At 55.6% G+C, this 24,365-nt stretch overlaps 1 protein-coding gene across 5 annotated transcripts in view; it reads left to right on the top strand.

The window, feature by feature from the left end:
- DNMT3A (DNA methyltransferase 3 alpha) overlaps positions 1–24,365 on the top strand; it is a 282,256-nt gene that overhangs the window by 81,068 nt on the left and 176,823 nt on the right. For 4 of the 5 annotated variants that reach the window (XM_030555050.1, XM_030555049.1, XM_030555048.1 and 1 more), the window contains exon 4: positions 23,998–24,337. In XM_030555050.1, the coding sequence (XP_030410910.1) occupies positions 23,998–24,337 (340 nt within the window). The remainder of the gene's footprint in view (positions 1–23,997; positions 24,338–24,365) is intronic. The other variant, XM_030555051.1, reaches the window with a different exon arrangement.

The following is a 24,365-nucleotide window of genomic DNA, read 5'->3' as shown; positions in this document are numbered from 1 at the left end:
GCTGTCTTTAGGCTCGAGAAGGCTGTCAGTGAGCTGGGGCTGTGCTGAGCAGCGTGCTTGCAAGACGATTAGCTGCCCCTGTGCTTAACGCTGAAGGGACAGGCAACGAGGTGGAGTGTGGCAAGTGGAAAGGTGACTGGGTGAGATCTAATTGCCCAGGCCATGCGCCAAAGGAGAGCAGGAACTATATCTGGTCACGGGCAGGAATGGAGTCCGGCTGCCATGGGAGAGAGACATAGGCCAGCGTGTTAGCACGTAGGGCACTGAGCGGATGGGAGCAGCCCAGCCCAAAGGCAGCTTGGCCTTATTCTTTTGCACCCGAAGCAGCTGTCCTGGCAAGGGTCTGGGCTGGGACTCCTGGGCAACAGAACTGCTCTGTCTCCTTCAGCTCATAAACTCTGGATGTTGCCTATTGTAGTGATGGAAACATTCGGCCCGTTTGCTTGGACCAGTGCAGGATTGTCCCCTACAGTCTGTTCCCTCTGGTTTTATACAGTGTGAAATGTTCCCAGCAATGGGGTCTCACTCCTGCTTGGGACATGCCCCCCAGCTGGACCATCTCCCCTGCCGCAAAGCTCTTAATCAGAATCAGTGTCCGTGGTGCGAGGCACTGGCCAAACACAGAACAAAGAGATGGTCCTGGCCCCACAGAGCTCACAGTCTGTCTAAGCCAAAAGCCAGCAGATGGATACAGTCAGGCTGAGTGTGCTCTTTGGAGTCTCTTCCAGATCCTGAAGGCAGCTATTAAATAAGAGCAGACCTCACCACTCCCTGCTTAGTTCCAAGCCCCCTCACTGCTGTATAGCATTAGCCTATTATTCCATTTCATCTGTAGTCCCTCGCCCAGCGTCTGGTCTGTTTGACAAGGTTCTTATCCAAGCCAGTCCGAATTAGTATGGAGAGGGAGGTTGCAGGATATTTTGTAACATCCCAATACGTTCTACTACTTCCCCTGTGCTTCTGAATTCGGTCAGATAAACCCACAATGTCTTGTCCAGGTTTGTTCTTTAAAATACTCTGCAGCTAGTTATCACTCATAATTCTGTTAGTGCGGGGACGCTGTGTGTCTTTACATACAGTTCTTTGTGTACCTGAGGCTGTTAGTATCATGCAGTGGTCATTTCCCGCATCACACTCCTTTTTCTTTGGGAGTGTTGGGACCAGATTTGCTTTTATTCCGACCATTTGGATCTCTGTAGCTCTTCAGAACCGTTCTCTGTGCTTGTGGCGGTTGGTAGTGCCAGTGGCTATTCCCTGACTGATCTGTAGGTGCTCCCCACAGCTTGTTGTCTGAAGGTCTGCATTACTTGCTGAGGGACCAGAGGGTTTCCTGGGGTTTGGTGGAGATGGGTTTGGAAAAGCCGCCTGATATCTCCCTGCCTGGCTTACAAAGGGGCCTGCTCTTTCTTTAGTGTTTCTTCATGCTTTGATGAACTCCTCACCGCCGCTCTTAGCTGTGTCTGCACTACTGGGGCCCAGCTAGAGCGTTGCAGCTGTAGTGTGGCCACTTCCTGCCGTGACGGAAGGAGTTGTTCTGCTGAGGCCATGTCTACAGTAGTCGCAGGATCGGTGGGTAGTAATCGATCTATCGGGGATCCCTGATTCGACGCCCTTACTCCACCTTGGCAGGAGGAGTAAGTGGAGTTGACGGGGGAGCTGCGGCGGTCGACTTGCTACATGAATAGCATAGCTGAAGTTGCATATCTTAGATCGATCCCCCCAGCAGTGTAGACCAGCCCTGAGGCAGTTAATCCACCTTCCCAAGAGGCAGTAACTAGGGTGAAGGAAGAGTTCCTCCATAGACCTGGCTGCATTGACAGCAGCTCAGCCTTGCTCAGGCAGGACATTTTTCACAGCCTTGAGCAGCATAGCTAGGTTGAGCTAAGTTTTAAGTGTAGACCTGACCTAATTCCACAGATCCCTTTGGGCCCTCACCAGTTCCAGTCCAGTTAACTTTTGAAACCTCCGTTCTTGTTCTTTGCATTCTTGTGGTTTGGAGGAACTCTAGTCTGTTGCACCTTAATATAGAGTGTCCGTAGTCCCTGCCCTCCTGCTGCCCATCAGTTCTGCTCAGTGCATTTCCTAATTCCTCTCACTTTGCTGTCCTGAAGTCAGATCCCCTCATGCTGCTGAGTTTAGGGAATCTTCTTCTGCCTGTGGGGAATTCAAGGAGCTTGTGGCACGTAACAGGCTTTTCCTAGTAGTCTTATTCTCCATCCTGCTCTCTCTATTGCCATGGGCTTCACTTAGGTGCCTCTTCACATCCTGGCCTGGGTCTGTTTCCCTACAGAGGTGTGGGTGACACAGGCCCCTTGTGATAGTTCGACATCCTTGAAAATGACTGCTTCAATGTGAGAATTCTCTAGACAGTCCTGATATCAGAGCTTCCTAGATCCCCACGCCAGAAGGGACCATTGTGATCACCTGGTCTGATCTCCTGCATAGCACAGGCCAGGGACTGGCCCCACAACAATTCCCAGAGCACATCAGCAAGCTCCCACCTCCCGTCTCAGACAGAATATTACTGCTATTTATGTGAGTGCTGGGTGCTGTCAGGGCCAGTAGGAAGCATGGTCCCTGCCCCACAATCCTAGGAGCAGGAGTAGCAAACAGTGTGGGTGTGAGGGCAGGGGAGTGACTTGGTTTGGGCCTGGTGGGGAGAAGGCTAATAATGAACAAGACTCTGTGTTGTAGGAGAGGAGTTTGGCTGTGGGGAGGATGGTGGTTTGATGGGCTGGAAGTCAGCAGGACATCCATGGGAAGGAGAAGCTGATGAACAGGGTATCAAGGCTGGTGTCATTGGGAGAGGGTCCCCAGGGCCGTGCTGTGAGAAACCAGGCAGGGGCAGGGGCCAGTGGCCAGGAAGGTTAAGGATGCCCTACAGGGGAGCTGAGGTGGCTGCCCTATAGAGAAAGGCCTGCTCTGGCCTGCCCATCAACCTTCCTGGGCTCCTCCCAGGGAAGATCTGCTGACCTCTCCTCACAGATAAATGGGGTCTTTTCCTATATTCTGCACAGCAGCAACTCCTGCAGCCCAGCCTCTGTGGCCTGTCCATGGGTGGGATGGCCGCCGCGACCCATCACACCTGTTTCCTGAGTTTTGGCAACGTACAGTCTAATTTATCCCCTTGAAGGGGACTCTCTCCTGGGGACCGATGGCACTGTTCTTCTTCGAGTGCTTCCTCATACCCATTCCAGTTAGGTGTGCGCGCGCCGCGTGCATGTTTGTCGGAAGATTTTTACCCTAGCAACACTCGGTGGGTCGGCTGGGCGCCCCCTGGAGTGGCGCCACTATGGTGCCGGATATATACCCCTGCCGACCCAGCCACCCTTCAGTTCCTTCTTACCACCCGTGTCGGTCGTTGGAACAGTGGAACTCGGCTTAGCTGACCTCCACTCCCCTAGCTACTCGTAGTTCTCGTGTATATAGTTATATAGTTATAATCCTTTTATATATATATTTATATAGTTATACGTTTTTTCTTTACTAGCATAGTTAGTTTAGTAATAGTTAGAGGGGTTCGGGAAGTAGCCCCTTCCCCGCACCCGGTGCCAGAGCCCATGCCCGGCTCACCGGGTTTTAAACCGTGCTCTGCCTGCCACAAGCCGATGCCGACAGGAGATCCTTACGACTCCTGTTTGAAATGCCTCGGGGAATCGCACTTGACAGCTAAGTACCCCATTTGCAAGGCCTTTAAACCGAGAACAAAAAGGAGCGGGACTTTCACTTACCCCTCCGCCTTTGGCACTGAGCGATGATCAATCGGTGGGCAGAAGCGCCTCCTTGGCACCGGACCCTGCCGGTACTGCCAAGCCCTTTCGGCACCTGCCGTCGCCGGCACCGAAGTCGACTCAGCACCCTCCCTCTCTCCGAGGTCGAGAGAGCCTACGACTCCTCCTGCCAGTGCCTGACAGCTCCCCAGCACGCGCCGCCGTGGTTGAACTCCACGCTCCTGCTGCTTCCGTGCCACCTGCACTGCAGCCAGAGAGCTCGTCTAAGTCGGATCGCCTGGCACTGACACCTGCTGAGACACTGACGACATCGGCACCGTTGATCCCGGTCCCACGAGGGTCGTCGAATCCAGTGCCTGACAGCTCCCCGGCGCGCGCTGTGGTTGAGCTCCCTGCTCCTGCTGCTTCCATGCCAACTGCACCGCAGCCAGAGAGCCTGTCTAAGTCGGATCGCCCGGCACCGACACCTGCCGAGGCACTGATGACATCGGCACCGTCGATCCCGGTCCCAAGAGGGCCGTCGAATCCAGTGCCTGACAGCTCCCCCGGTACGCACTGTGGTTGAGCCTACTGTTCCCTCCACGCCGGAGACATTCCCAACGGCGAGGGATCTCATTGCCATGACAGAGTCGATGCTGCCTGACCCTGGCACCCCTGGTGCGGGTAATACAGTCTCTTGGCAAGCCTTCCTTGATATGAGCATCCTCTGTCGGCACAGCAGAGCGGCACTGTTCATGATCACGGTCCCGCAGACGCTCCAGGTCCCATCAGCACTCCCGCTCCCGACACCACTTGCAGTCCCGGTGCTGTTCTCCTCCTCGGTACCGGTTGCACTCACCACACCGGTCGGTATCCTGTTCGCCGACCCGCTACTCTCGGCACCATTCTAGCTCCCGGCACCGCTACAGGCACCGTGACTCCCGTAGCCACTCCCGAAGTCGAGCCTCGAGATCTCAGTCGACCTCCCAGCACCGCTCTGGTCGCAGGTGTGGATCTCGTTCCAGATACCGGTACGCCTCCCGGTACCGGTTCCCGGTGCTGAGTTGGGCAAGGTCTGATAGAGTCAGAGATTCTGCCCATGGTTTTTCAGCACCTCCATGGCCATCCAGACACACATCAATGTCATCCGATGCGGACTGCTCTTACGCTCAGGACTGTGATTCTGATGTGCCCACCAACAACCTGAGAGCCCATCAGGACCTCCTAAGGAGGGTAGCACTCCATATGGACCTCCTGGTGGAGGAGGTCCCGGAGGTAGAGGACCCGGTAGTGGGCATTCTATCGGCGGTTGCCCCACTAGAGGGGCCCTACCCGTTTATTTGGACCATCCAGGCGAATGCTGATACTATGTGGCAGTCCCCAGCCTCTATTCCTCCTGCGGCCAGGGGAGTCAAGCGTAAATATATGGTGCCCTCTAAGGGGTACGACTACTTGTATGTCCGTCCTCCTCCCTGCTCACTAGTCGTTCAGTCCGTTAAGGAGAGGGAATGGCATGGCCAGCAGACGCCAGCCCCGAAATTGAAGGAGGCTAGGCAAATGACACTACTCGGCCACAAGGTGTACTCTTCAGGGGCCTCACAGCTCTGGGTAGCAAATTAACAAGCCTTGCTTAGCTGCTGTAATTATAACACCTGGGAGGCAGTAGTTAAGTTTATGGAGCTTCTCCCTCAAGATTCCCGCCAAGAGTTCGCTGCCCTCTTGGAGGAAGGGAAAAAGGTGGCCAGAGCTTCCCTCCAGGCCTTGTTGGATGCAGCAGACTCAGCAGCCAAGACTCTGGCCTCAGGTGTTGCCATGAGGCGCATCTCATGGCTTCAGGTTTCAAACCTCCGGCCGGAGCTGCAGTATACAATTCAGGACTTACCATTTGATGGTAAAGACCTCTTCGCGGCAAAGACAGCCCCAGGCTGCAGAGCCTGAAGGACAACAGGGTCCTAATGCACTCTCTCAGCATGCATAGGCCGGTGACCAAACGCAGGCCTTTCCGTCCTCAGCCACACCGCCGTACTCTGTGCCTAGCCAGAGACAGGACTTTGGCAGACGGCGCGGCCGAGATGGTCGCAGACGACCGTCAGGACCCCTAGAGGGCCAAGGTCAAGGTCCCTCGCAATCACCACCGGGACCAAAGATGAACTTTCGAAGGTGCGCCCGAGGGCGGCGTACCAGTTACAGGCCGGGATCCCACTGCTACTTTCTCCTGGCGTGGTCCCAGTTAACTTCAGATCGCTGGGTCCTACGCACGGTGGAGTATGGGTACCACCTCCAATTTGTTCCAACCCTGTCCCCCTTCAGGGACCCCTCTCACGAGCAATTCCTCTTACAAGAGGTGCAGACGCCGATAGACGAAAGGGGCAAGGAGTTTTACTCTGGTTATTCCCTAATCCTCAACTCGAACGGAGGTCTCAGACCTATCCTAGAGCTGCGAGGACTCAACCAGTTTATGATAAGGTTGAAGTTCCACATGGTATCCCTGGGAACCATTATCCCATCCTTGGATCCTGAAGACTGATATGCTGCCCTTGATATGAAGGACGCGTACTTTCACATCGCCATCTTCCCTCTGCACGGGAGATACCTCCGCTTTCTAGCCAACCGTCAGTACTCACAGTTTACAGTCCTGCTGTTTGGCCTTTCTACAGCCCCACGGGTATTGACCAAGCGTATGACCGTAGTTGCCACCTACCTTCGCCGACGTCGGATATGCGTTTTTCCGTATCTGGATGATTGGCTTATCCGAGGAGACTCCAAGACACAAATCACTCAGCATGTGGGCATCGTCAAGGACCTATTCACTCATCTAGGCCTGATGATTACTGTAGAACAATCCACTCTGGTTCCCACGCAGAGGTTAGACTTCCTAGGGGCTATCCTGGACTCCGACCGAGCCGGGGCCTGCTTACCCCAGCTGCGGTTTCAGGCGATGGCAACAATCATCGGAGGTCTACAGACTTTCCCAACGACCTCGGCTTGCACTTGTCTCGGTCTCCTGGGTTCCATGGCTGCCTGCAAGTTTGTAACCAAACATGCCAAGCTCCGCCTCCGTCCTCTCCAAGTTTGGCTCAACTCGGCATACCGCCCGGACAGGGACCCAATGGTCACAATAGTCACCATTCCCTTGAGCACCCTAGGTTCCCTAGAATGGTGGCTAACTCCCTCCCTGATGTGGGCAGGGATGCCGTTCCATCGGCCCCAGCCCTCACTGTCCCTGACAATGGACGCGTCATCTCTTGGCTCGGGTGCTCATCTCGGTCACTTTCGAGCTTAAGGCCTTTGGTCTTCTCAGGAGCTGGCATTCCACATCAGTGTCCAAAAATGAGAGCAGTCCGCCTGGGGTGCCAGGGGTTCCAGCAGCAGCTGCGAGGCCGTGGTGTCTCAGTGTTTACAGCCAACACAAAGGCCATGTGCTACATAAACAACTAGGGAGGGACATGATCCTCCCCCTTTTGTCAGGAGGCATCCATCTCTGGGACTTTTGCATAACCCACTCGATAAATCTGATAGCGTCCTTTCTCCCAGGCGTTTGGAACGCCTTGGCGCTTCGACTCAGCAGGTCTTTCCTGTCTCACGAGTGGTCGCTCTGCCCCGATGTGATGCATTCTGTTTTCCAGAAGTCGAGACTTTTCCCCACATAGACCTGTTCGCTTACCGCGAGAGCAGGAAGTGCCAGATGTTTTGCTCCTTCCAAGGTCTCTCCCCGGGATCGATCTCTGACGCTTTCCTGATGCTGTGGAAGGGCCAACTCCTTTATGCCTTCCCACCGTTCCCGCTGGTTCATTGGGTCCTGCTCAAACTCCACAGGGGCAGAGCGCGCATCATCATCATCATCACTCCAGCGTGGTCCAGGCAGGAAGTTGCTCGACCAGTCAATAGCCAACCCAATTACCCTGCCACTCCCCCAGACCTCATACCTCAGGACCACAGCAGGCTTTGCCACCCAGACCTGCAGTCTCTTCACCTCACGGTGTGGCTGCTGCATGACTAAACCGGGGTAGCAGGAAGCCTTCCAACTGGTCAACGTACCTGGCCGAGTGGAAGTGTTTCTCCTACAGGTGCGAAACGCTTGATCTTACTTCTACTGAGGTCTCGATCCCCGCTATTTGGCCTACCTCTGGCCTACGACGGCAGGGCCTAGCGGTGTCATCGCTGAGGGTACACTTGGCAGCCATCTCTATCTTCCACCCAGGCTAAGGTGATCATTCCGTGTTCTCACACTCTATGGGTTCGAGGTTCCTCAAGGGCTTGGAGCGCTTATACCCTCAAGTACGCCGCCCAGCCCCAACCTGAGACCTCAACCTGGTTTTAACCAGACTTATGTCTCCCCCATTCGAGCTGTTAGCGACCTGCTAACTGCTATACCAGTCTTGGAAGACAGCTTTCCTCGTAGCCATTACATATGTTTCACAAAGACAAGGTGCAGTTACGACCACACCCGGCTTTCCTCCCTAAGGTGGTTTCGGCCTTTCATGTTACCCACACTCAACGCAATGGGAGCGACAATTGCTCTCCCTGGACGTCTGTAGAGTGCTCGCATTTATATTGCGCAGACAGAACCATTTCATAAAACGCCCCAACTCTCTGTCGCGGCAGCAGACCAAATGAAAGGCCTACCTGTTTCCTCTCAGAGGATCTCATCTTGGGTGATGGCGTGCATCCGCACTTGTTATGATTTGGCTCACATTTCCCCAAGCCACATCACCGTGCATTCTACCAGGGCCCAGGCTTCATCTGCTGCCTTGCTGGCTTGTGTACCTACCCACTAGATCTGTCGCGCAGCTCCATGGTCCTCGGTCCATACCTTTGCTTTGCATTATGCTCTGGTTCAACAGTCAAGAGATGCTGCAGCCTCTGGCTCAGCAGTTTTACATTCTGCCACATTTCACTCCGAGCCCACCGCCTACGTAAGGCTTGGGAATCACCTAACTGGAATGGATATGAGCAAGCACTCGAAGAAGAAAAGACGGTTACTCACCTTTGTAACTGTTGTTCTTCGAGATGTGTTGCTCATATCCATTCCACACCCGCCCTCCTTCCCCTCTGTCGGAGTAGCCGGCAAGAAGGAACTGAAGGGTGGCTGGGTCGGCAGGGGTATATATCCGGCGCCATAGCGGCTCCACTCCAGGGGGCGCCCAGCTGACCCACCGAGTGTTGCTAGGGTAAAAATCTTCCGACAAACATGCACACACACCTAACTGGAATGGATATGAGCAACACATCTCGAAGAACAATAGTTACAAAGGTGAGTAACCGTCTTTTCCTGTGAGCAGGCGCCATCCCCAGTAGCCCCATCTTGATTGGAGCCCTGAGCTCCCCTATCTCTGGTGGTGGTTTTTATTAAGGACCAAATCAGCAGAAAAAGCACTCTAGGCCTAGCATAATCCTGCTCCCCAGGCTGGGCTGAGCACTGGGCATGTCCTCAGGACTGCTCACCTGCCCCGTGCCTCTCCTTTCCTCCCCCGAGCCCAACAGATATACCAGATTAAATACGGGGCCTGTCTACACTTACAGACGAGGTCACCCTAGAGATGGTGCTCTGTGCCCTGAAGGCCATGGTTAGGTCGACCTAGCCCCCAGCAGAGATGCAGTTGGCTCAACGGAAGAGCTACCCTCTCCAGGAGCTGGCTTGGCGATGGTGATGGACAGACCCCTTCCATCCGTGTCTCCCTACGGCAGTAGAGTGGTGCAGCTGCAGAGCCCTGCTTGTGCCTCTACAGAGTAAGCATCGCCAGGGACAGAGAGGTCACATGCTAGTCCTTGCTGGCCCACTCACCGGAGTCGCTCTTATCTCCTTCAGGGAGCTCTCCCAGGCTCCAAATGCCCAGCACAGGCAGCATAGCAGTGGGCTGAGCTCCAAGTGGGAGGATCAGCTGCAGGATCCCCAGCGGGTTGTGCAACAGCTGCTTAAGCCCTGGCAATAGGGCGTCGCAGCCCTGAGTGCACCTCTTGAGCTGTGTATCATCGGCTCGTCCAGGGAAAGTGCAGAGATGACCTGAAGTCAGCGGCTGCCTGCACCTGGTGCTAAAGGATGACAGACGCCCTGTGCCCCAGGTGAGTGCTGAGTGATTGTGCTGTGTTAGAGAGAGATCACAGCTTGGCATCAGATGGCTTCAGGGCACTGGGATTCCCAGAGCGAAGCCGAGTCCCTTGGTCTGGGCAGTACAGGACTGACAGATTCCAGGGTTGATCCCTTCTGTCATGGTTTGGGGGTACAGTTCAGACCACAAAGGGGTTGTGTTACTGCTCCCCTTGGGCACCTCGCAACACTTTGCGGCCATAGCTCCCTGCGTGGGGATGTACAGGCCAGCCTACCATCCTGCAGGTCACACACCAAGTGTGTGCGTGCTACACAGGCCTGAGCCAACCACTCGGAGCCTGGCTGCCACCCTACTCAGACTTCCACCAGCCTTGGGTACCACCGGCCAGCTGGCCCCTGTACACTCCCAGTCCTGAATGTCCCTAAAACCATGTGCCCTGCAGCGACCGGCCCTCCCCTGCACATTCAGAGCAATAATATGGCTCCTTGCTCCTTTAGAGAGACCAAAGTTTCCCATCTCCTGATGGAAATGGGGCTTCCAGGTTGTGATTCTGCCACGCTTAATGGCTGTAGGAGACAGGGACAGCGGTGGCGTTCCCTGCTGGTGGGGAAGTACCTGTTTCTCCTTTGCTAGGACACTCTAAAGCGCAATGTCCTATTGTTCCTGATGGGGTGTCACTGCTGTGCAGACATTTGGTAGTGCTGTTAATCACCAGCGTGTGTCAGGCCTTCACTAAACACCTCACTCTCTACACGGTTATAACCCAGAAGTGTTGGACACAATCCGATTATCCAATTGCTTAGCACCTGAGGTTCACAGAATCATAGAATCTCAGGATTGGAAGAGACTTCAGGAGGTATCTAGTCCAACCCCTTTCTCAAAGCAAGACCAATCCCAACTAAATCATCCCAGCCAGGGCTTTGTCAAGCCTGACCTTAAAAACCTCTAAGGAAGGAGATTCCACCACCTCCCTAGATAACCCATTCCAGTGCTTCACCACCCACCTAGTGAAATAGTGTTTCCTAATATCCAACCTAAACCTCCCCCACTGCAACTTGAGACCATTCCTCCTTGTTCTGTCATCTGCTGCCACTGAGAACAGTCTAGATCCATCCTCTTTGGAACCCCCTTTCAGGTTGTTTAAAGCAGCTATCAAGTCCCCCTTCATTCTTCTGCAGACTAAACAATCCCAGTTTCCTCAGCCTCTCCTCATAAGTCATGTGCCCCAGCCCTCTAATCATTTTTGTTGCCCTTCGCTGGACTCTTTCCAATTTTTCCACATCCTCCTTGTAGTGTGGGGCCCAAAACTGGACACAGTACTCCAGATGAGGCCTCATCAATGTTGAATAAATGGGAATGATCACGTCCCTTCATCTGCTGGCAGTGCCCCTACTTATACAGGCCAAAATGCTGTTAGCCTTCTTGGCAACAAGGGCACACTGTCGACTCATATCCAGCTTCTTGTCCACTGTAACCCCTAGGTCCTTTTCTGCAGAACTGCTGCCTAGCCACTCGGTCCCTAATCTGTAACAGCGAATGGGATTCTTCCGTCCTAAGTGCAGGACTCTGCACTTGTCCTTGTTGAACCTCATCAGATTTCTTTTGGCCCAATCCTCTAATTTCTAAGAGGAAAACCTGAAAGACAGGTTCAGACCCCCTGTCTTTATAGCCCAGATAAAGTTTCTCTTCCCTACTGGAAACTTTCTCCTGCCTCACTTGGTAGCATGGGGCTTCGTTTGCCTGGCACATAAATGGACCTGCATTGTCTCTGCTTGACTCTGGGCTGGGCATAGAAGCAAACACGCCCTCCTTTGTCTAGGGCAGACCTGTTTACCATGACATGCCTGGTTTAAACACCCATTAGTGGAATTCCAGTGTGTATCCATAACTCTTACTACACATTGCACGGACATCATGCAAGAACATGAATGACCAGCGAGGCATTAGTTTCCCAGTGACATATGACATGACACCTGGTAGATACAGGTTAGAGGCACAGTGAGCTGGGGTGCATGGAGCTGGTCTCCTCAGCTGATCTGGGGGAGCCCCTGGCTGCTGGCACTGGGATCACTTAGGGTCACCCCTTCCCACAAGGTTTCATCTGAGTGGAGTACTACCTCTGATCTCTGGTCTCTGACCCCAACCTGACTCTGACCCTGACTCCTGCCTCTTGGTTCTAACGCAGTGCTGCCTGATCTCTGGTCTCTGACTTCGGCCTGACTCTGACTCCGACTCCTGCCTCTTGGTTCTAACCCGGTGCTGCCTGATCTCTGGTCTCTGACCCTGGCCTGACTCCAACCCCGACTCCTGTCTCTCTGTTCTAACCCGGTAATGCCCCGATCTCTGGTCTCTGACCCCAGCCTGACTCTGACCCCGACTCCTGCCTCTCAGTTCTAACCTGGCACTGCCCTGATCTCTGGTCTCTGACCCCGGCCTGACACTGACCCCGACCCCGACTCCTGCCTCTCGGTTCTAACCCGGTACTGCCCCAGTCTGTGGTCTCTGACCCTGGCTTGCCTTTGACCCTAACTCTTGTTTCTGGGACCTCGTCTTGCAGTTCCTCTCACTCCTGCCCAATGGCTCCTGTCCCTGGTGGACAGACTTCAGCCCAGCTGTGATAGCTAGGCCAGACCACCTATATCATGGTCCATTACAGCCTGTACATTTGTGCCAACTCATAGAGCATTTGTGTAGGGGTAGGTTTGTGCCATGTGTGACGAGTTGTTTGTATGGCTTCCAAACAGTCCACACAATTTGCAGCAGCTCAAAACTTCTCCCTTTCCAACAGTTTGGTTTTATTCAATTGAGGAACTTGCAGTGAAGCTAGCCAAGCCCTAGCCCTGGCTTCTCTCCAGGCTGGGCTGCTCCCAGAGTTCCTCTCTGAGCTCAGCTCTGCCCACACCCTATGTTCTCTCCCAAAAGATCTGACCCCACCTCCCCTGTATTTGATGGTTTCAATAAGTTACAAGAATCAGCATCTGCCACTAGGCTTGGGGGTTTCAGGCAAACATTGGCATCCTGATACAGTACAGAGATAGAGAGCGAGAGACTGCGTGTGTGTGTGAGCATGTTCATGCGTCCACAGACCGCTGAACACACTGGAGTGTGGCTGAAGTTACTCCGTTCCCTCCACTTCATATCTGTGCAATAAAGGAAAGCCCTGGAGCCAAGGGGGAGGGCAGGGCAGAGCAGGGCAGGCACTAAAGCAAACACAGCCGTGGTGGTTCAGCAGTGTAGTGGCTGGGATAGTAACACAAAGCATTGCTTCAGGCAGATGCTCTCCCCAGGAGATTTCAGGGCAGCCGGGGTTGCTCTGGGGAGGGGTGTGTGTGCAGGTGTCCCGGTGTGGAAAAGGTGAGAGAGACAGACCGGGAACAGGCTGTGTCACCAGTGTCCTGCAGTTCCTAAGGCAGTCTTGCTGTGTGGCGGGGTGTTAAAGTTTCCTTGGGCAGGGGGCTGGGCACCCAAGGTCCTCTCCATTTCCCCAGAGGATGGGAGGATGGGATGTCAGTCACAGAGGTTGGGAATTGTTCGGTCTCTCAAGGGCTGCCCCAATGTGCTTTGGGCTGCTTTGTGACTGCCCTCCCCCCACCCCCCGGCCTCCTCAGGCAGTCAGGGCTCTGGGCTAGACTTGCCAGCCATCATCTGCCAGTTCCAAATATCGCTTGCCACTTCCCCTTCCCCTCCAGGGGCATCCCGGGGTCCATGCCTGGAGACCCCTCCCACTCTCATGGCTTCGCTTGCCCTCCTGACACCAGTAAGCCCCAGATGCGCCTCAGCCACCAGCTCCAGCTGCACACACTGAGGCTGGGCTCCTTAGCTTTCCCCTCCCCAGCTCCAGGCTGTTGCTGTCTCTTCACCATCCCCACTGCAAAACCTCCCCCCCCGCTTCTTAACCCCCCTGCTGGTGTGTGTGTCTCTTGGCTGTGCCCAGCTCTGCCTTTCCCTGCTCCTTCTCCTCCCCTAGTGCACAGCCAGCTGCTTGGGCCTCCTCCCCAGCAGGTCTTCAGCTCCTGCCTTTTTCTGCCCTGCACCCTGGCACATCCTGCCCATCTCTCTGCAGCTTCACATTCCTCCTGTGTGGCCAGGCCTTGGGTGAGCAGAGGTGCTGAGTCCCCAGGGCGCTCGGAGCAGGCAAGTAGCTGGGGGCGAGGGGAGGCTGGCCCGTGACTGGAGGAAGTGACTGTGAGCGAGGCAGCGTCAGGACCAGAGCTCAGCAGGAAGCGTCTGCTGCAGGCGCTGAGAAAGAGAAACAAGTGTGGGGAGGAGTCTCCTGGGACGCAGGAGGCGGCAACTGTCTTCGGGGGGCTCTGTTCGGGGATGCGGTGGGGTCTGCACCATGGTAAGAGGCAGCCGCCCCTTGTGACCTTGGATGTGCTGTTGGCATGCGGGGTATCCGTCAGCACATGGCTGAGTGGGTGGGGGGGGTTCCATGGTGACACCTTCCTCCCCTCTCCTGAGGATTCAGTGCAGTGGGGTCCATCGCTGGCGGACAGTGAGGGACTCCAGGCAGCAGCAGGGCTGGGGGATCTCTCCAGGCTCAGTGCCAGGGATTTGTGAGTTAGTTGTGGGGGAATTGCAGTTTCTGTGAAAGGGAAGGATACGGAGAGCTCTTGAGAGCGACCGTGGAGCCTCACCTGCAGCCCCCCTCATTTGAATCCTTAGTTCAGACCCCCTAAGCCCAAGCCCCTTGATCCTCACTGCAGCCCCCCAGTCCCTCTCAGCTATTCCAGCCGATGGAGCAGAGGCAGAGCCAAGCCGTGTGCTGACAGATTCTCTGTGCCATTGTGCCCTGTGGCCCCCTGCCAGTGTGCATTGCATCCTGGGACATGTAGTTTCCACAGGGCATGATGCTGGCATCGGCACCGTTCTGCATCAGCCGGGCACAGTGCCTGGCTCCACTGATGGCTGCCAGAGCCACGGCCCTGCTTCCCTTGTCACTTATCTGTGAAGACCGACTGAGCAGCCAGTGGCCAGCCAGTGCCAGAGGCTTTAGGGGGGAGGGGGGCGATGTCTGTGTGGCACTGGCATGGCACCAGGACAAGGCTGCCTGGTAGGAGAGAGATGAGGGGCAAGGGAGAGGCTCCCTTGGGTCCATTTCAGCTTGACTGAAGGGGTTCCTGCTGCCCACCTGTGCCCTGCAGCACAGATGGGGCTGGGCTGAGAGCAAGTCACGTTTGGGGCATGGGGACTGGTATTCCAGGCTCCTCCCTGCCTTAGAGACAAGCCTCTTTCTTCAAACCCAGGCTTGCCTGCAGGGCCTGGGCTGAGGACAGGCTGGCACAGTGGGAAGGCTGAGGTCCCGCCAGGGCAGGGTGGTGCAGGTGGCCGAGAAGGCTGGCACTACAGGAAAGCACCTCCTCTCTGCTGCTCCCTCCGTGTTTGGCTGGGCTCCAAGCAGGCCTGCCTTGGTCCACGGGGAGAGTCCCAGCCCCTCGGTTCTGCAGTGCTCCTGGTGTCTTGTTCCTCCTGAGAGGCAGGCTGAGCTAGGCCCCAGGTCCAGGCCTGTTCCTGCTGCCCTGCTTGTGGGAGGGAGTGCGGAGGCAGAGGGAGCTGATTGCTGGGTTTGGAGAACAGGAAACTGAGCGAAGTGTTCAATACCTCGTGCTTTCTAATGGAGCATGTAATGTGCCTGGTGAGCTCATGGCCAGAGCCCTGGCGCCCCGCCGACATGGGGCCTCTGGGGCTGGGAGTCTGAGCTACTGCAGCAGCTGAGCAAATGGCTGCTTCAGAGATGGTGCCCTGTTTAGCCGTCGTGGTGCAGGGTGGCCATGTGAGACAGACACTCTTCTGAGGGACTGATCGGGGCGGTTGGGGGACCGGCAGAGGGGACTCAGGTGCAGCCCAGAGCAGTGTAACTCAGGGAAGCGCTCTCCCCTTTGAGTGCAGATCTCAGTGCTCCAGCATTGTGCTAGGGGGTTCTTCTGCTGCAGAAGGCAGGGCGAGTGTCTGAGCAGGGGTGTTCTGGCTAGTCAGCCGGCTGGGTGGCCCCCATCAGCGGAGTAGCTGAACACTTCTCAGTTTAGTAATACCCAGACTCTGCCCTCCCCACCTGCAGTAGCAGCATGGAAGGTAGCAGCAGCCAAAAGACCTGAGTTCTGATTCAGCCTGGGGCTCGGCGTCTCTCCCCTCTCGTGGGAGTGAGTTCCGTAGGCCAGGCCCAGCTCCCGGGCAAGTTCTGTCTCCTCCACTGGTGGATAGTTTCTTTGCTCTGGAGGAAGGTAGGCCCTGGACACAGGGAGCCAGGGCCATTTCCTGGGGCTTTGAGTATCAGGACAGAGACCTTGCCCTGGCTCGAGTGGGGAGCTGCAGGAGAGAGGAGGGTATGGGTGATGTGTCCATGTGTTGCTAAGCAGAATGGCGCTGCATTGTGTCCCAGGGGGAGGGTTTTGTGGGTCTGACTTCATTCCTAGATCAAATGAATTGCAGTAATCAGTCCTGGAGGTGGAGCTCTGTGGCCAGGTCTGTCATAGGGCCCAGGGTGGCCCTGGGGGAAGAGAATGGGGGCCCAGTGGTGGGGAATGGGGGCCCTAAGGCTGCCTGGAAAGAAGAGCCCCCAGTGCTGCCCCATTGGATTTGTTGCTGCTTTGTGTGTGTGCTCAGTGCCCAGATATCCCAGGGGGCTGTGGCCTGGCCCCAATCCTGCAGCTGTTATGGAAAGAACCAAAGCACCCCCCAGCACAGCCCCCTGCAGCCAGCGCTGCCTGCACGCGTCCCTGCTGGGGTTTGCAGAGCACACTTACACTTTCACTCTCCCTTGCCACGGAAACCACTGAGCCAGGCTGGGCCTTTCACTCGTAACTCCTCACCCTTTCCCTCGCAGCCGCTGTGCTGTCCAGGGTCTTCCTGCAGCCCCTGGCCAATGGCACCCGAGCGCCGTTGCTGAGCAGGGTGGGAGTCCTGGCCCCTCAGGCCTGGGAAGATGAGCCTGCTGCACTGCTCTTTGCTGCCCGTGCAGGGCTGCTCGCCCCTGACTCCCAGGAGCAGGAAGCAGAGGGGGGATCAAGGCTGTAGTGGAGTTCACTTGGCTGGCTCTCCCACCATCAGCCAGGCTCCAGGCTGCCAGCCCTGCCCTTCTCCCCCTAGCCAGGAGCCCCTGCCGTTTGTGTCCTGGGCTGCGTGGCTATGGGCAGGGGTTGGCCTTGACTGTGTACCCGGCTTGCCTGGACCTGGGGCTGGGGCTGGCGCTCTCCCTCGCTGTTCACCCAGCCCAGGGCTGGACTGCAGCTTGTGCTCTGTGAAGTGCTCCTGCCCAGAACCGCCTGCCCACCTGGGTTCCCCAGTGCGGGGGGGGGGCAGAGCTGGTGGGGGGTGTGTTAAACAATCGTTGTGAACTGTTGCCTGGATGGCACAGCACTGCTGAGTGAGAGCCCCTGACCGTGCCACCAGGGCAGGCCAAGCCTGCAGGTCAGCCCTAGAGGAAATAGGCTGGCTGCTAGTGCATGCAGGCCCCGCAGCTCAGGAGCCAGCAGTGAGGATGCTCCAGGATGCACACACCAGTCTGTGCAGCTGGCAGGGGCTAGGGAGAGTGATTGAGCAGCTGGCTTCACTAGTGTAGACAAGGTCTGTCTCTCACCCCCCAGTCCATGTTGCCATGTGCCTTGTGCCAGCGCTGGCTCTGACTCTGCCTGTCATACACACACTTGTTTCACTTTCCCCAGTGGAGGCAGCTGGGTAGAGACGCCAGCGCAGGCCGGCTCCTCTCCACTATTAATCGGCTGTGAATAGTGCACGTGCCCAGCTGCTGGGAGGAATCCATGTCCCTGGGCCTTCCTTCTCTTTGGGGTTACATGACTAATGAAAAGTGCTGCGAGAAGCCACAGGCCCTCCCTCCCCCGCCCTGCTGCATGCTGTTCAGCAGAGACCCGCCCCAGCCATGCGGCACAATGTGGGGAAGCCTGATGCTCCAGAGACTTGCCATGTTCTGGCTACTCACTGGCTGGCTTTGGCAGGAGGGTCTATCCTGCTGCTGCAGAGCTCTCCTGGGGCCCTGGGAGGTGTGTCTGCCCCACACTCAGCGCCTAGAGCTTTACCCCTGCCCTCCGTGTGGCTCTGTGCCGCAGGCCAGGAGCTCTGAGTGCAGAATGGGCCAGCCTGGCCCTGGGGGGTGAGATGGGCAATGGGATCTCGAAGACGAAAAGGGTGCACTAGGCACAGCTAGACAGTTCTGGTATCAGACCTCAGCCAGCCTGGCCCCACCTCTGGGGCTTTGCCTATGCTCTCCCCAGAGGCACCATGGCTAGCAGTGCAGCAGAGATACCCAGCGGGTGGCAGATCTCTCAGGGAGGGCCGAGCGCCAGTGCCCTGGTACAGCTGTCCCAGAAGGAACCGCTCTGGGATCCCATTGCATGGCCTGGCCTGTCACTCTCCGGACGAGAAGGGGGCCTCCCTTGGTGCCACCCACTTGGGACAGCCCTGGTCCCTGAGGGAGGCTCCTGGGTCAAGGGATGTGAGGAACCGGCCTGGGTGTAGCCCTGGGGCCCAGCTAGCTCAGCATTAGGTGTCACCTTGATGCAGTGTGGTGGATTAACAGCTACTCCTCAGGCCAGGCCAGGAGCAGAGAGCACTTTGTGGGGAGCTGGGGTGGCTGGATCTGCTCCTGGGCCCCGGTGTCAGGAGTGGGGGGGATGGGGAGCTGGGCTCCGTGCAAAGCTGTGACTGGCTGGGGGACGCCGAGTCTCCTGGGCTACCTGGGGCTGGGGCTGGGGCTGGGGCTGCGGCAGGGTGTTGGGACAGCAGTACCTAGTCCTACCTTCTAGCCCCTGGAGGTGCAGGCCGATGCAGCATGCTTGGCGGGCTCCCAGCCTGAGAGGGGGAATCGGGGGTAGTTTGGTTGGGGGAGATGGGTGCAGCTCATCCCTGCAGGCCTGCAGTGTGCAGGGGGCTGTTTGCATGGCTCACGCCCACGGCTACCCTGCCCTGATGGGACAGGCTGGCGTTACCGAGCAAGGCAGCCTGCTGGGGAGGAGAGTGGCAGATTTGCCAGGGCCGCCGGGCTGTGCGGAGATCCCCTCTGGTCTGCGCTGCTGGAGGGAGCTCAGAGTTAATGAGCGCTGCAGACCAGCTGGGGGTACGAGTCTATGAGTTCAGGGCACGGGGCTGCACGCGCATATCTCGCTCTGGAGTTCCATGGTTCAGGGCCAGGCTGAGACCAAACTGCCCTTGTCATGGTGCTCGTTCTGGGTGAGGACGGGGAGTTGCAGACACAACCGAGGTGTGTGGGTCAGAGGAAGCCAAGATTCAGGCTTGAGCAGCAGCAAGGCTGGTGGTGCCATTCTCCGTGCTAGAGGAGGCAGAGGAGGGTGTCGGGAGAGTTCAGGAGCTTTGCTGTGGCTGGGTTAAGTTTCAGCGGCAGCTGGACACCCGTGGGAGGACATTCAAGAGACAGGCTGAGATCTTAGGGCAGAGGGAGGGAGACAGGGCTGGAATGGCCATGAATTGGTGAGTCATCAGTTTAAAGATAGGTGTTAAAGCCAAAGCCATGTTTGTGGCTGAGATTGCCCAGGGTGTCTGCGCAGCCCACAGAAGCGAGCTTGTCAGCCTGGGTCAGGCTCGGGCTAGCAGGGCATGGACTCGTGTACTCAAAAGAGCTGTGTAGACAGAGCTTTGATGCTATGGCTTGGGCTGGAGCTCAGGCTCTGTAGCCCTGTTTTTAGTGCGCCCGCATGAGCCCCACAGCCCAAGTCTCCTGAGCCGGGCTGGGAGGCTTCCTTCTGCATGCTGCATAGACACCCCCCCAGAGACAGTGTAGAGCAGGGGTCAGCAACCTTTCAGAAGTGCTGTGCCGAGTCTTCGTTCATTCACTCTAATTTAAGGTTTCCCGTGCCAGTAGTACATTTTAACCTTTTTAGAAGGTCTCTTTATAGAACAAATCGTGTCAAACTAATCTGATAGCGTTCTTTGATAGGATAACGAGCCTTGTGGATAAGGGAGAAGCGGTGGATGTGATATACCTAGACTTTAGTAAGGCATTTGATACAGTCTTGCATGATATTCTTATAGATAAACTAGGAAAGTACAATTTAGATGGGGCTACTATAAGGTGGGTGCATAACTGGCTGGATAACCATACTCAGAGAGTAGTTGTTAATGGCTCTCAATCCTGCTGGAAAGGTATAACAAGTGGGGTTCCGCAGGGGTCTGTTTTGGGACCGGCTCTGTTCAATATCTTCATCAACGATTTAGATGTTGGCATAGAAAGTACGCTTATTAAGTTTGCGGACGATACCAAACTGGGAGGGATTGCAACTGCTTTGGAGGACAGGGTCAAAATTCAAAATGATCTGGACAAATTGGAGAAATGGTCTGAGGTAAACAGGATGAAGTTCAATAAAGATAAATGCAAAGTGCTCCACCTAGGAAGGAACAATCAGTTTCACACATACAGAATGGGAAGAGATTGTCTAGGAAGGAGTATGGCAGAAAGAGATCTAGGGGTCATAGTAGACCACAAGCTTAATATGAGTCAACAGTGTGATACTGTTGCAAAAAAAGCAAATGTGATCCTGGGATGCATTAACAGGTGTGTTGTAAACAAGACACGAGAAGTCATTCTTCCGCTTTACTCTGCGCTGGTTAGGCCTCAACTGGAGTATTGTGTCCAGTTCTGGGCACCGCATTTCAAGAAAGATGTGGAGAAATTGGAGAGGGTCCAGAGAAGAGCAACAAGAATGATTAAAGGTCTTGAGAACATGACCTATGAAGGAAGGCTGAAGGAATTGGGTTTGTTTAGTTTGGAAAAGAGAAGACTGAGAGGGGACCTGATAGCAGTTTTCAGGTATCTAAAAGGGTGTCATCAGGAGGAGGGAGAAAACTTGTTCACCTTAGCCTCCAATGATAGAACAAGAAGCAATGGGCTTAAACTGCAGCAAGGGAGATTTAGGTTGGACATTAGGAAAAAGTTCCTAACTGTCAGGGTAGTTAAACACTGGAATAAATTGCCTAGGGAGGTTGTGGAATCTCCATCTCTGGAGATATTTAAGAGTAGGTTAGATAAATGTCTGTTAGGGATGGTCTAGACAGTATTTGGTCCTGCCATGAGGGCAGGGGACTGGACTCGATGACCTCTCGAGGTCCCTTCCAGTCCTAGAGTCTATGAGTCTATGAGAAGTCTATAATATATAACTAAAGTATTGTTGTATGTAAAGTAAATAAGGTTTTTAAAATGTTTATGAAGCTTCATTTAAAATTAAATTAAAATGCAGAGCCCCCTAGACCGGTGGCCAGGACCTGAGCAGTGTGAGTGCCACTGAAAATCAGCTCACGTGCCACCTTCCGCACACGTGCCATAGGTTGCCTACCCCTGGTGTAGAGGGAGAAGAGGAGGGGGCAAGAATGGAGCCCTGAGGGGACCCTCCCCATAAGAGGAGAGTGGAGCAAGACCACCCCCAGATGAGACACCGAAGGGAGGAGGGCAGGCTCGCGGAAGCCCAGGGATTGCAGGTTGGTCAGCCGCGTTAAAGGCAGCCAGCCATGGCCTGGAGGGGCTGGGGTTGGAGCCCTGGCTGTGAAGTTGGTCTCAGAAGAGGTCATTAGAGATCCTTGATGGTGGGGGGGAGTCAGTGGAGGGCATGGGTCAGAAGCCAGGTTGGACTGGGGCTGGGATGGAGTTTGAGCAGAGGGCTTGAAGCCAGCAGCTGTAGACGGCTCACGTTCAGTGAGCCTGGAGGTAAGGGGCTGGGCCAAGGATGGTTTTTACGATGGGAGAAAACAAATCACGGGCCTTTTGTGAAGGGAGTAAAATAATGGGGCAGACTCCTGGAACATCTCCAGGGAGATGGAGTCGTGTGCACGAGGCAGCGGGGATGAGGAAGGGCTGGGCGTGTGTCTCCAGACAGCACGATCTGTGCCTGGAGCCCAAGGGTTTGCTGGCTGGATTTCAGGGCAGCCCTGCACGCTGTGTCTGACAAAATCTCACCTTCCAAGTGAGATCAATTGCCTGGCACATGGGGCTTTTTGACAGGGGCGCAGGGGGCGTAACTGGGCTGAGGGTGGGGATTTGATCTTAGGCTGGGCTCAGGAGAGATGCCAGGCAGGGAAATGGGCCTGGCTGGGGGCTGTCTCCTGGGGAAAGGCTGGGAGCCCTGGTGGCTGGATGGAGCCCTAGAGAACAGACTGGACAATCCTGGCCTGAGGGGCCTTTCCCAGCTCTGGTGCCATTAGCCATTTGAGCAGCTCTCTTTCCAGGTGGGGCTGGGTCTGCGGGTCCTGCGTGGCCCTGATTTGTAAGGCCTAGCAGAGCTGGAAGGAGTACAGGCTGGGGTGCACTATCAGAAGGGTTCAGTGAGCTCTGGGTGTGTGCACCCTCCCACCCCTGCTGGGGTGTCACACAGCCGTGTTGCAGAGTGGAGAGTGCTGGTGTATTTACAGACCTGGCAGCCTGTACCTGCCCTTCCCCTGGTGTCCCAGCAGGTGAATAATTGTTGGGTGCGGTGTCCCAGGCATGGGCTCGGCTGGGCTGTATTTATGAGCGTGGTATTTATGAGCCTGGTCTTCCCAAGCCTGACCTTTTCCTGCACAAGATGGGAAATGGGGAGGGCAACAGGGTCTGCAACACACTCTGCAGGCTGGTGTCAGGTGGTCCCAGCACGCAGAGGCACAGATGCTTCAGAATGGGGAAGAGGGCATGCATCCCTGCACTGCCTGCTCCCTTTGCCAGTGTCCCCCTCTGCATGTCACTGGAGGCCTCTTGCCTGCGCCCCGTGTGACCAGCTTCAGGCTGGGGTGATACCTGGATCCCAAGGCCAGAAGGGACCATGGTGATCATCTAGTCTGACTCCCATTGTAACAGCCGGACACCAGCCCAGAACCATTCCCAGAGCGCATCTTTTAGAAAAACAGCCACGTGGTCAGTGATGGAGAGTGGCCCTTTCGTAAATTGTTCCAGTGGATAATTACTCTCACCTTCAAAAATGTGCTCCTTATTTCCAGTCTGAATTCGTCAGTTTCAGCTACCAGCCCTTGGATCCTGGTAGACATTTCTCTGCTAGATTGAAGAGCCTGTTATCAAATATTTGTTCCCCGTGTAGGTACCATAGACTGGGATGAAGATATCCCTTAACTTTCTCTTTCTTAGGCTAAATAGACTGAGCTCCTTGAATCAATCACTATAAAGCTTTTTTTCTAGCCCTTAAATTATTCTTGTGGCTCTTTTCTGACACCTCTCCAATTTACCAGCATCCTCCTTGATGTGGGCACCAGAGCTGGGCACAGGATTCCAGCAGTGGTCGCACAGCTCCAAAGACAGGTAAAATCACCACTCTACCCCTTCTGGAGGTTCCCCTCTTTAGGCATCCAAGGATCACACTCGCCCTTTTGGTCACAGCCCACGATTGATGCCAGGATAACAGGGCTACAATTTCCTGGGTCGTCCCATTTATCTTTGTAGTAGGAAAAGAGCCTGAAGCATATGGTGACGATAACACTCTTTCCATTCCAATAGTATCTCTGGAGGATGTGAAACAGAAGCTACTTAAGTTAGGCATTTTAAACCAGCAGGCCCAGATTACTTTCATTCAAGAGTTTTAAAAGAGCTGGCTGGGGATCACTGAACTGTTAATGTTGATTTTCAGTAAGTCTTGGAGCACTGGGAAGGATTTCACGCAGGCCCCAGGAGATATCTCTGGGGTGCAGTGTGTGTGTATGTGGGAGGTTGATAGTCTATTGACCTGCTGCCTCTAGCTAGGAGTAGTCCTGTCCCCCAGGCTCGGTACAGTGCAGGGGGCTCACTGCTGGGAGAGTGCCTTTAACCCCTGCAGCACTGGGTTCTCTGACACTCTTGGAGCTGTACAGCACTCGAGGGCACTGACTGGCCCTTTCTGGTACAGTATGTGCCGCTACGGGGCAGGACTGTGATGCACTGTGCAGTGGCTGCACCAGGGCTCAGCCCTCCCACAAGGTAGGTGACTTATGCAGAGTGCCAGTGAACAGGGCAGCCCCCCGAAGGAGGAGCCAGGGGCAGGTGTACACGTGGCAGAGAGGACTGGGCATATGCCAGCTCTAGCACAGGGGTGTAGACTGGGGGCTGGATCAAGGGGGCTCCTTGGGGATCTTTCGGGGGTCATATTAGGTGAGGGCACGTGGGACATGGATCAAGGGGCACATTGGGGCCAGATTGGGGAGCACCGAGGGCAGATGAGGCTGGGTGACGGCGCTGGTGAAGGTGGCCGGAGGGCCTATGCAGCCCAGAGCTGGGCAGGAGCTGGCCTCTCAGCCTCTCCCTTTCTCTGTCTCTGCAGGTGGAAAGTAGTGAAGCATCCAAAGACACTGCCTCAGTCCCAAAGTGCCACCCCCCCTGCCAGGATGCTGGCCCCACGGAGCAGGTGCTCAATGGAGACCTGGAGACAGACAGTGCCCAGTGGAAAGGCCTGGAGGACAGCGACGGGACCCCGAAGGGCGGGCAGCATGGCGAGGACGAGACAGACAGCCTCCCAGACAGCGAGACGGGCCAGGCCCTGGAGAACGGGCGCTGCACCCCGAAGGACAGCCCGGATCCCCCGGCCGATGAGGGTGAGCTGGCCCCTTCCGCCCCCCAGAAGAAGAGAGGCAAGAGGAAACTCTTGGAGACAGCTGGGAAAAGTAAGACCTTAGCGTTTAGGGCTCCCGT

The sequence above is a fragment of the Gopherus evgoodei genome, chromosome 3 (genome assembly GCF_007399415.2).
Source record: "Gopherus evgoodei ecotype Sinaloan lineage chromosome 3, rGopEvg1_v1.p, whole genome shotgun sequence".
Taxonomy (NCBI): domain Eukaryota; kingdom Metazoa; phylum Chordata; order Testudines; family Testudinidae; genus Gopherus; species Gopherus evgoodei.
This window is presented reverse-complemented; position numbering and strand designations above follow the sequence as displayed.